Genomic DNA, 12,675 nt, shown 5'->3' with positions numbered 1-12,675 from the left:
ACTTGTGACCTGAGTTTGCCACTGCTGGAAACAGGATACTTAGCTTGATGAACCTTTGATCTATCCCAGTATGGAAATTCTTATGTTCTTAATCCACATTTACTGTTTGTGGATCACTTCAAACTCCACAGTTCTAGTGACCAGCAAGTAGTGGAACAACGTTGAGTGATGAAAAACTTTTCAGATGACATCAAGATGACCTTTAGGCTGGACAAAGGTGCTAGGCCAATTTTCCTTAGAGGACAGTTGAGCAGAACTGAAAGCAAGCCGCCAACTAATGTCTGAAATAAAGGAACTTTAACAGGACAGTATATGTAAATATCTAGGAGTGGAGGAAAGAACTATCAAGCAGAAATTGCTGAGAGAACAAAATCAGTAAAGATTATTATAGAAGACTAAAACTGATATTGAAGAGTGCATTAACATCACAGAATAAGATACTGGTTATTAATGGACTGACATTTCCTGCACTCTCATGTAGCTATGGTATTGTAGACTGGCCTCTTAAAGACCTTGAAAAACTAGATGTGTGAATGAGAAAACTCCTCCATGCCCTCGAGGTCATCTTTAAGAATCAGTGTCTGCTTAGACGGTACAGTCCTAAGTCTGAAGGAGGGCTAGGTCTCATAAAAATAGATTCAGTGGTGTAGTAAGTGGGGCAGGGGGGGCGGACCGCCACGGGTGGCATCTTCACAGGTGGTGCTGGCGTTAGCGCCTGTGCATCTCTTTAAATGTTTGCCTGCATGAGCAGCATCTCCCACTTGCTGCTCACATCGGCCTTGGCTCCCTTCTGACATCACTTTCTGATCACAGGACCAGGATATGATGTCAGAAGGGAGCTGAGGCCGGCGCAAGCAGTGGGTGGATGCTGCTGCTCATGAGTCATGCCGGAAAACATTTCAAGAGGTACGCAGGGGGTGAGGGGGCACTCAAGCAGCGGGGAAGAGTGGGAGGGGGTGTATGGCACGGCAATGCTGGGCACCATCGTCCCAGACTATGCCACTGAATAGATTACCTAATGGCATAATCAGATCCCTGTGCACAAAAGTGTTGGCAAATGAAAGAAAATGTCAACAATCCAGTTCCATCATTAGATTTGGACAAGCATTCCAATGACCACCTCAACTTCTTGGTAAAAAAATGCTTCTTTAGTCTTCATATGCTGAGGAAAGTGAGATCGTACTTTCACCATTCTCACTTCGTCGTCCTTGTTCAATCCACCATCCTCTCTAGACTGGATTATTGCAATTCCATCTATTAAGCCTAACTAAAAAAACCTCCATAGACTTCAGCTAATCCAGAACGCCGCGGACAAGCTTATTTTCGCTAAAGGCAAGTTCGACCACGTCTCCCCACTCCTGTCCAAACTTCACTGGCTTCCAGTTCACTCCAGAGTCCTCTTTAAATGTGCCTGTTTAGCCTTCAAGATCCTACATGGCATCCTCCCTCCCGTTATCCCACTCTTCTGGAACTCCTCTAACCCTAATTCCACTAGATCCTCCCAAAAACTGAAACTATCATTCCACTCTGCAAAAGGTATATCCCACGTAGGAAAACTAGGAACATCCCTCCCCTTTAGAACCACAGAACTCTGGAACAACCTCACATACCCGCTCAGAATTTCAAGCTCCCTCCAATCCTTCCGCAAACACCTGAAAACTTGGCTCTTTTCAAAAATCTAACACCTCCCGCTCCCTGGTACCCTGTCCTTCTTTATCTTCCTAGCCCCTTTCCTATAACCTTCATTGTAGCTCCTTGTCAATCTAACCCTGTAAACCATGCCGAGCTCTACGCTTGTGGAGATGGCGCGGTATACAAACCTAAGGTTTAGTTTAGTTTAGAGTGAAAATCCTTCGGTACCAAAAGGGAAGGAACAATAGAATTTGCAAAGGAAGAGAAAAATTCTCTTCAAGAAATTGGATCAGCAAGTGGCAAATGTATAAGTACAGTGGGAAATACAAAATGTTACTACAAGAACCATTCGTGGATCAACATCAGATACATGAATGGTTAAGGAGAAGTGAATCGAAACCTAAGGATGTGCGATTGATAGTTTCAACCCAGGACAGCAGACTATGGACAAGATGGTTTACAGCCGGCATTGAAGAAGAACTGGTGCCAAAGACGCCTGCGCATTCTGTAAGAGATGGAAACAGTTACTCGACTTGTGGCTGGCTGCGAAATGCCAATTGCTGAAAAAATGTTACATAGAAAGGCACGACAAGATGGCGCGTCTTATTCATTGGAACCTTTGCAATCATTACAACATCAGTGTACTGGAAAAGCATTGGAATCGTAACCCTAAGAGAATGTGTAAATGGAAGAAGTCGAGATCACCTGGGACATTCCTATCCCAAATGATAAAAAGCTGGATGGCCGAAAACCGGATAAAAGAGAAAACCACCTGAACAGCACTGATTATAGAGGTGTTGGTCCCAAGTGATTGGGGTGAAGAGAGGGAAGATCCTCAAATACCAAGAAACGCAGCCTAAACCAGGAAAATGTGGCAGAAAGATACAGAAATCTTTCCTATCATTTTGGGTGCTACGTCCAAGGGCACCTGGATAAGTTGCCTATGCATGTTCCATCTTACGAACTCACTGTGGCACAATTAAAGGACTAGGGTGAGTGTTAGCAGTAAATCTGAGAGGCCTGTCATTTGGAGGAATTGCCCCTGTCACAAAGTCAGTAGCAGTCAAGGAAGGGTGCAATTGTAAGCTGAGGAGATTCGGTATCTTTTCCCTGTTATTATTCATTTTTGAAATATTTGGGGAGGCTTGGATTCCTCAGAGCTTTCTCGCCAAAATGCCTTCTGGCCTATTTCTCTTCTCATAACAAGTATTCAATTTCATCAGCCATTCCACTTTCTGATTAGATTCTCCGTCCCAGAGGTTTCCTGCCCACTGAGTTTGATGTGGAGTTTCAAGCTGATCTGAGATTTTAACTTTGTGGTCTCCCTTTCCCTCTTTCTTCTAATTCCATAAATCTCATTTTCTCCTCCTCCCAGATCATTTGAATATCAAATGCCTCATTAGCACTGATATCTGGATATTCAGCTCCCTCCACCTCTTTGCCATTCTCTTTCCTTCCCAATACCTTTCTATTCTTGAGATGTGAACCACACCAAAGGTTATCCTAAACTTTTTTCCTGGGATATGACTACATCTAAGGCTAGGACACTCTCTAAAGGAAGTTCTTCTTCACCCAGAGAGTGGTGGAAAACTGGAACGCTCTTCCGGAGTCTGTTATAGGGGGAAACACCCTCCAGGGTTTCAAGACAAAGTTGGACAAGTTCCTGCTCAACTGGTGAGACTGGACTCATTTGGAGCACTGGTCTTGACCTTTGGACTGCGGGGCAGGATGGACCATTAGTCTGACCCAGCAGCGGCAATTCTTATGTTCTTAAATACAGTTTTAGCTTTATTAGAGAAATCAGTGGTCTTGGGGAGCTCTTAAATCTGTCTATAAGACGCTCTTCCCTTAAGAGAATGGGGAGGGAATTCCACATTTGTGGTCTTATTGAGGTACGATCAGAGAGGTCAGGGCTGGTTTTAGACATGCTGAGGCCCAGGACTCTGATCCTTTCTCCCCGATCTCCCCACCTGCGATTCCTACCACACATAATACAACTTTAAATGACTTCTTCACAACAAAACCCAGACAGACCTTTACCAAATACAGAACAAGGGACCACAAATAGATATTGAACTGGGAACCCCAAGAAATTATACTCAGCAAGTATCACAACAATAATACCAGACATGCACTTCTTTCAGTAATGAAGTTAACTGAACACACAGGGTCCTGGGCCCAGGTCCACCAAAAATTAGCCAACCTCCCCCCCCCCCTGCTGTGGCTGGTGGGGATCCCAAAGCCCTACCAGTTGAAGACCACTTCCTCCAGTCTGGCAGCCAGAAATCTCCTGAGCTGCCACTAGCTGCAGAGCTTGGAGAGTTCTGGCTATTGGACTGGAGGACGAGGTCTTCAATTGGCAGGGCTTTGGGATCGCCACCAGGGGGCACTGCCCACCCTCGCCCCTCACTCCCCTATCAGCTGTCCTGGATACAATACAAAGATCTGTGCTGTACATTTATTTTTTTATTGATTCAATTTTCTATACCGTTCTCCCAGGGGAGCTCAGAACTGTTTACATGCATTTATTCAGGTATTCAAGCAGTTTTCCCAAAGCGAACTTATCCAGGTCATACATTTAAAATAAAACACTTTTTTTCCATCATGTTAGTCCCATTTTGTCTCTCCTGTTTTCCAGTGCTTGCTGTCCATCTATCTTTTCTCCTCTCTTCTGTCTTGTTTCATTCCCTCACTACACCTGTCTTTAATATACTGATCGTTCCTTTTCACTCCAATGTCACCCTTTCCTTCTCTTTCCTCTTCAGCTACCAACTTCTTATCTTCCTTTCTCATGCTGTAGCTCTCCTAGTTTCCATCTCCTCTACCCTTCTGTCTTTCATCTACTCCTCATTACTACATTTCTCCTGTACTCTCCTCCTCTCATTCATCTCCTTGCCACCCCCATCTATTGATCTTTCCCACAATTTCCAGTATATCCCCTCCCTCCATTCTTCTGGTCCAGCATCTCCTCTCCCTCCCTCATGGCCTGACATCTCCCTGCTCTTTTTCTCCACTATCTTCATATCCCATCTCTCTTCCCTGCTACCCTCCCCACCTCCCAATAATCCATTATATCACCTCCTAGCTTTTCTCTCCCCTTCATGGTCCAAATTGTTCCTGCTCTTTTTCCTGCTGTACTTTCCCCCTCTCACTCTATGATCCAGCTCCCCTCACACCCTCTCATTCCCTGCTCCAACATGTTTTCCCCAACTACCCTTCCCAGGGCTGCCTGTCCAACATCTCTGCCATTCTTCTCCCTCCCAGGAGTGTAGCCAAGGGGGGGGAGGGGCTTGGGACCCAGGCCCCCATTCTTGGCTCAGGTTCCCCCAGTGGCAGTGCATATGCTGTTTGGCATTCCCACACCCCACAAACTATGCAGTCCAGTATCTCTCTCCTGTCTCTTCTCCCCATGGTCTGGATTCTCCTCTTGTCAACAAGGAAGCTTTCTCTCTGCAAGACACTGGACCATGCAGAAATGAAAAGACATGTCAGACTGTGGGGTGGAAGGAAAGGAGAGAAACACCAGATCACAGGAGGTGGAAGAGGAAAGAAATGCATGTCCACTGTCCGGGAACGGGGTGGAGGAAGAATGTGTTGATCCTACAGTCTTCCCAAGCCACTCCTCCAAATCTGAGAGCTGTCTAAACCCTTGTAATCCCTCTTTCCCATCTTTCTTTCTCTCTCTCTCCCACCCCTGTTTCATAATCTGTTTTTCTGGTCCCTCTCCCGACCTCTGGTCTGTGTTTTCCCATCTCTCTTATTCTTCCCCCATCCCAACACCTAGTCCAACTTAAAACAGCTCCTGAAGACCTCACGATCCAGACATCTCTTCCCTTCTGCTCATCTCCCTCACTTCTCCTCACCTTCCCGGTCTCCTTTTTAACATCCAAATCTTCCTTTTCAGAGGGGCCCCCAGTGTGGCAGCCATTCTCACAAGCTGCCAGCAGCTGCCTCAAATCTTTCCTTCCACTGCGATTTGCCCATGCAGGAAGTTGCATCAGAAGGGGGCAGATTGTAGCTGTGGGAAAGCTTCGCGATGGCCACCAGCAGCTTGTGAGAATGGCTGCCGCACCGGGGCCCCTCTGAAAAGGAAGATTTGGATGTTAAAAAGGAGACCGGGAAGGTGAGGGGAAGCAAGAGAGATGGACAGAAGGGAAGAGATGTCCGGACCGTGGGGCCCCAGGGCAGCTGCCCTGTTTGCCCTCCCCTAATTATGGCCCTGCTCACAGCCTTTCCCCCCTCATAGATTTGTCTTACCTAACCACTATGTACCTAAGCTCATCTCAGAGCAGTGAAGCAGTTTAAAATCAAGCAGTCTCTCCTTGAACATACTGAAATCCAAATCCCAAATTATATATTTTCAGAACCCTATTCTATATTTTTAGCTCACCTATGATTCAATATTAGGTTAAATTCTCCCCTTCACTTTTTAACATAATCAAACATTGCTTTATAAACAGGCTTGGCATAATCACTAGACTATGAAAGTGTTGCATGATTTTTTTTTTATTTTCTTGTCATGAACAGTGGCCATTTGCTCATAGAAACAATTAGAGGTGGCTGAGGAAAACAGGAAGTTAACTATTTGTACCTTTACTGCCTTGCTAGCTTGTTCCAGCTTATATTTCCTACCACATAGGGTTACCATATGGCTCCAGAAAAAGGAGGACGGATAGAGACATCTGGAGTTTACCTCCACTAAAAACAATGGAAGTAAAATCCGGATGTCTCAATCCGTCCTCCTTTTTCTGGAGCCTTATGGTAACCCTACTCTCACGCCATCTAGTGGTGACGCTATGCATAGCACAACATCCGTTTAAAAAATAACATACCATCACACGTCTAGGACATTTGCCCCGGATTTTATAATGAGCCATTAGCAAGCAATAACCGGACCCTAACAACCAAGCATTGATGTTAATTGGCACCGGGTGCCAAACTTCCATAGCATTCAACTCAAAAGGGGGCGAGTCAGGGACATTCTAAAAATGGGGATAAGCACCCAACTTGAGGGCCAAGATTTCTGTTTGGTTTCAGCGGGCCTAAGTCCTCTCACCCACAGGAGTCAGCGCTACACGTTACTGTATACAAAGTGTTCAACCAGGAGATTCCTTGAGAGAAAAACGCTGAACGCCATTAACTGAATCTGATCCTTCGTGACCATCCAGGCCCCATATTTTTGCTGTTAAAAGAGAGCCACGTTGATTTTCAAATTAAACAAGTGCCCCTCTCGGGTGTAAATCAGTCTCCTATCACAGTGGTTCCCAACCCTGTCCTGGAGGAACACCAGGCCAATCGGGTTTTCAGGCTAGCCCTAATGAATATGCATGAAGCAAATTTGCATGCCTATCACTTCCATCATATGCAAATCTCTCTCATGCATATTCATTAGGGCTAGCCTGAAAACCCGATTGGCCTGGTGGTCCTCCAGGACAGGGTTGGGAACCACTGCTCTAGGGTAACCCTAAGCCTGGATACACCATATAGTAAAATAGAAATGAAAGTATATTTGCAAATGGGGGGGAGGAGGCTGGCTTATAGTTTACTGTGGGTTTAATCAAAAGAAAAGAATATTTATATTGTATATTTTTGATTAAATGTTAAAGGAAAAGGGGGATAAATCTATATATTTGATGTTATATTAGAAAGAAATTCAAGTGATGTATTTAATTTCAAATGTTTTATTATTTGCACACTTGATGTAAGATTAAAAATGAATAATTTAAAAAATAAAAATAGAAATGATGGCAGAGGTTCGTCCAGGCTGCTCAACTGTCACATTCATTATTATCAAGACCACGTGGAACCAACAATCGAGTTCTTGCTCATTTTCACTATAGGATGGCTTCCCCTCCCCTGTACTTCTACAACCAAAGTTTAAGATTGCCTACCCTTAGAAATCCCAAAATTGGTATCAGCATGGTGAGGGGGGCGGCAACCTTACTCTGCTTATTGAGAAGCAGAAAGGACATTGCTGAGGATAGAACCACCTTTAAGTTCCAAAGGCATCCTGAGCAAAACATAATTCAGTTTATCTACAAAACTACCCCCCCTCGCTAAGTCTCTAACAACCAGGCATCACATGCTCCTCCTCCCTCTGTCTGCAGCAAAGCAGCCACTTTGGGTCTGAATATTAGATCTGATCCCTCTCCTTTTCAATCCTGAGCTCAGGATGAGCGACCTAGAGGTATTTTACTCACGCAGAGGTTTAGGGGTGAATTATCATTGGGGGATACCCTTAAGGAAGCCTGAAGGGTATAATAATATAATATTGCAATATGATAGTATATTATAATATGGAGGCAAGAGTCCTGTTCAAATTTGCCTGTATTTGTTTTATATCGATGTCTCCAGTCTACCTAGTTTCCCATTTTCTCCTGCATTGTTCCAACAAGTCCACACGGAGAGTTCATTTATTTGCATATCCAACAGTAAAAGCCTGTCGATTTAAGAGATTTCTTGCCTTTCAGGCAGGCAAAATGAATGATTGGCTTGGTAGAATTATTCCTTGTGTTTCATCTTACCACTTCTTCAGAAAATTAGTAAAGACACAATTATTTGAAAGTTTTGACGGTTCTACCTGTTTGCTTAGGATGTATTTCTTATGATTTGTACATGTTGCTGACTGTTCAGTGTCTCTTGCTGTAAACCGCCCGGACTATTGTGGTATGGCAGCATATAAGAATAAAGTTATTCTTCTTATTCTTACTATAATGTTATTATAGTACTAATTATTGCCATTTTGCCACAGGTCACATTTCATGCATATAACAGGTTCACGGTAAAATGACCCATCTTAACCGCAGCTCATTTGATAATGCTCCCCCTTACAGTCTAAAGCCCCCTAAAAAGCTTTGATCAATTAACTGGCAAAATATGTTATGTACCAATAAGATGGATTAATGCAAAAGGTAATGAGCCGTTTGCACGCAAATACATGCAAATTAATCTCATTATCCAAAATGAAAAATAGAGTTTGCCTGAGCTATTCAAGGAAAGTTAAAAATACCTCTAGATGTGTTGTTCAGTTACTCCCTTCCCAGTGCTTAAAGGGGCCGGCCTGTTGAATTACAAATACCCCTCTTCCCTTTCCTCCAGCTGAAATTGGTGGATCACTGGTCACTCCTATCCCAGTGGCTGCGTTTTTTTTTAGTAATGGCAGTGCAAGCTTAGTGGTAGTACTATGAAATTTCCACTAGGGGCTCAGGTGGCATCAATTTTGAAGATACAGCTGCAGGGCACAAGTGCCCAGACACGATTGCTGCTCCCTAGATCCCTAGGAATGGCCAGTACAGAAGCTGTGGAATAAGTTGGCCATAGGCCTTTTATGGAAGAAGTAACTAATTTGCTAGTCTCACACATGAGTGACACAGGCTGCATATACTGTACGCAAGACATGTTTAACCCAGAATGGGACAATTCGTCACGGCCGCAATGAATCATCCCGTTTCGAGGAGGCTGAGCTGCGGAGGATGGCCAACACAGCAGATGCAGCAGCTCCTGCGGCTGCTTATCCCCCCCCCCCCTCCAGCAGCAGAGGGCGGGCACAGCGATGCAGCAGGTCCGACGGCAGCTTCTCCCCCAGGGCCTAAGCTCCCCACCAGCCACCACTGAGGTGCCGGATTGCGAACGGGGAGGGTATAATTTTAGGGGGTGGGGACACTGCCCCCCCCCAATGCTGAAATTGGACGATTCATCATAGCCAGTTAATCGCGCTGAAACAGCCATGGTGAATCGTCCTGGACCCTGTTTATCCATCCTTCCCTAGCGAAGAATTTTCAAGCACCATTCTGAGCTCGGGTGCAACCTCTAAATTCATCCCCTTAGTTTCTGACTCCTGCGACTCTGTCTTATCTCTCTATGCTTCATCTTTGCTTATATCTGGTGTTGTCTATTAAAATGATTTACCATGTATCGTGTCAACATTGTAAGGTAGCATACTATGCTGTATTTTGATTGTAAGTTGGCTGTTTTTACTCCTGCAATTGTCTACTGCTTGCGTTCGACTTATTCTTGCTGTACACTGCCTCGAGGGAATCCCTACAAAAAGGCAGTAAATAAATAGGGCCCAAGGCCCCACCACTCTTTTGCCTAACAGCTGGACTCCTCCAACCAAAAAGATGTTCTAGAAGGTGGACGTCAGAGGAGGGTCTTGTAAAGGATGGGATTTGGCTTTCGAATTTGAAATTACAGTTCTTCATACCATGTGGGAGTGCAGACAGAGGGACTCATGTCCCTTGCTACTTTCCCACTACTGATTTAAACTGGGGAGCATGGGAAGGGGGCATTTTTATTTAAGCATTTATATACCAAGTACTTTATCATATTTCCCTATCTGTCCCTGTAGGCTCAAACTCTATCTAGTGTATCTGGGGCAATGAGGGGAATTAGTGAAGGAGCAGTGAGGGATTTGAACCCGGTGGGCTCAAACTCTATCTAGTGTACCTGGGGCAATGAGGGGAATTAGTGACTTGCCCGAGGTCACAAGGAGCAGTGAGGGATTTGAACCCGGTGGGCTCAAACTCTATCTAGTGTATCTGGGGCAATGAGAGGATTTAGTGACTTGCCTGGGGTCACAAGGAGCAGTGAGGGATTTGAACCCACAACCTCAGGGAGTAGCTCTAACCACTGAGCCACACACTCCACAACCGCAAACCACTGGTGGAAATGTGCGATGTGGTGGGATTGACTAGCCCGCAGTACTGAGACACCACAAGTCCAGGAATCCATTTTTTGCACTTCAATAGCATCCAAGCAGAGAATTTGAGCCCAATGTGAACCCTGGCTTTCCCTGCTTTAGCAATCCTATCTTCATAGGAAAGAAGCCATGTCCAGTTGGGTCACTTGGAGACTCCTTAGCCCAGTCGGGCAAATAGCTTCATGGAGCTGCCCTGCAAGACAGTCCTCAGCTTAATATCAACTCATGGAGCGTCTGAAAGGCTCGACAGAGGAACCAGAAGTGTAGATAGTGTAGTTACTTACCTGTAGCGTAGGTTCTCCGCGGACGGCAGGAGAGTCAGCCACACAACCCATATGTGGCTGACTCATCCTGCTTGAGAACTTGGATTTATTCGGACGACAGCAACAGAAATCCCCGGTGCCATTCCTTAAGTCGCCGTCAGTTGCGACTTTTGCAAGGAAACGCCCCCCAAAAGAGGACGCGCAAGCCCCTCCGAGAGCAGCGAAGAGCTTACCTGCGGGTGCAAAGGATTAGCCCGGCCACCGCAAGCAGCAGCCAAGGTGAGCGCAGCATGCTCCTGGCCGGAGACGGAGCGAGACTGCTCCTCTTCTGGCAGCAGAGACTGCCTGCGGGCCAGCGGCTCCTCAGGTCTTGGCGTGGGCCACCGGCTCCAGCATTCTTGGCATGCAAACGTCTCCCTTCAGAGCATCCAGGTATTATTGTCTCTTGCGACTCCCTCCCCGAAGGGTCTCGTCTCCCCCCTCCCTTTTGCAAGGGGGTGGGTTCTCCTGTAATTTCCAGCAAAGGTCCCCCGGTGTTAGAGCAGAGGGTGAGCACCGGCTCCTTCCCTGTCCCCACCTCCCTCATCCAAAGCCACTGGACTGATTTTCCTACCTCCCACTCCTAATTACACCCCCCACTGCCAGCACCCCACCCCAGACACAACTGCCAGAGTCCTCTCTGCTTGTCACTTGAGAAACTGCAAAAGGAGATGTGCAGAGACAGCACCCAAGCAGGAATCTCTGCGGGGACTGGGGGGAAGAGTCCAGGATGCCAGCCTGCAAACTGTTCCCCCCATCCACAGCTGCCCCAAGTTTCCACTCCCTTCTCCCAGAAAGCAGTGAGAGCAGGTTCAGACATGAGACTGCCAAGCCACCATCATCGCTCCTTCTCTCTCTCCCTCCCTCCCAAGGGGAAAGATGCTCACGGGGAGTCTGTGAATGCAGGGAGATAAAGCGACTCTCCCCAAATCACATAGAGAGTCAGTGGCAGAGCTGGGATTAGAAGTGAGAAAGTGATTCAGCCCAGGGTCCCACGGAGGGTCAGCGACAGAGCTGGGATAAGACACGGAGATAAAGTGACTGATCCACGATCACACTTAGGGGAAGATTCTCAAAAACTTGCATCTGCTACCGAATTGAAAAACCCAAGACATTCTTTAAAAATCACGCATGCAAACGAGGTCGGTGGACAGCAGCGAATAGTTCAGAATTTTTCATGTGCCCATCGCTGATAGAAAAAATGCTGCTGTCGACGCTGGCCGTAAAACAAAAACCCAACAACAGAGGGAGAGATACCCCGCACTCTCCCGTGACCGTGACCTCCCACCCATCCCGACCACGACCCCCACCCACCCCGACTGCAAAACACACACACACCCCAGCAGCAGGAGAGATGCCCAGTAAAGTAAAAATTAAAAAATCTTGCCACGACTGAGACCCCCACCTGACCTGATGCCCCTGCCCGGCAGCAGAAGAGATGCCCACTCTCTCCTCCTGCACTAAACTAGACAGTTACACGGGGACAGAAATCCTACCCATCACCGCCCATCACTGCCAGGATACTTTCCGTCCCCACCCGTCCCTGCCAGGATCCTCTCCGTCCCCACTCATCCCCGCCAGGATCCTCTCCGTCCCCACTCGTCCCCGCCAGGATCCTCTCCGTCCCCACCCATCCTCGCAAGGAATTACCTCCATCCCCACCCGTCCCCATAAAAAGCAGCAATTACTTCTGACAGGATCATCAATTCCACAGTTTCAATTCCACTGTGGAATCTCTTTGGTGGAACCCTTTTTTTGTTTTCTGTTCAGTTAATTAACTTATAAACCCCCTCTTTTACTAAGGCTGACGTGTCCATTATATTATATGGACGAACCCTGCTTCCAAAGCCTTCCATCCCTGTGGGAGTCCCGTGGGCCAGAGGGGGGTCCCCATGGGAATCCCGTGGGTTAGGGGGGATTCCCGCGGGGACCCATGGGATTCGCACGATCCCCGTTCCCATGCAGACCTCTACACTAAACTCCCCCCTCCCCCCGTGACCCAACCCAATCACTCCCCTTCTCCACCGCTGGAGGGATGTCCAC

At 46.7% G+C, this 12,675-nt stretch overlaps 1 protein-coding gene across 2 annotated transcripts in view; it reads right to left on the bottom strand.

Annotated features, from left to right (window-relative positions):
* The window catches only part of WNT10A (Wnt family member 10A), an 81,592-nt gene extending 70,473 nt beyond the window's left edge, over positions 1–11,119 (bottom strand). The window contains exon 1 of one of the 2 annotated variants that reach the window (XM_033944197.1): positions 10,827–11,119. In XM_033944197.1, the coding sequence (XP_033800088.1) occupies positions 10,827–10,885 (59 nt within the window). In that variant the 5' untranslated portion in view covers positions 10,886–11,119. Of the gene's footprint in view, positions 1–10,614; positions 10,744–10,826 lie in introns of those variants that run through there. The other variant, XM_033944198.1, reaches the window with a different exon arrangement.
* Positions 11,120–12,675: the final 1,556 nt, after the last annotated feature.

Source organism: Geotrypetes seraphini, chromosome 5 (assembly GCF_902459505.1).
Source record: "Geotrypetes seraphini chromosome 5, aGeoSer1.1, whole genome shotgun sequence".
Classification (NCBI taxonomy): Eukaryota; Metazoa; Chordata; class Amphibia; order Gymnophiona; family Dermophiidae; genus Geotrypetes; species Geotrypetes seraphini.
Note: the sequence above shows the minus strand (reverse complement) of the source record. Positions and strands in the feature narration are given on the sequence as shown.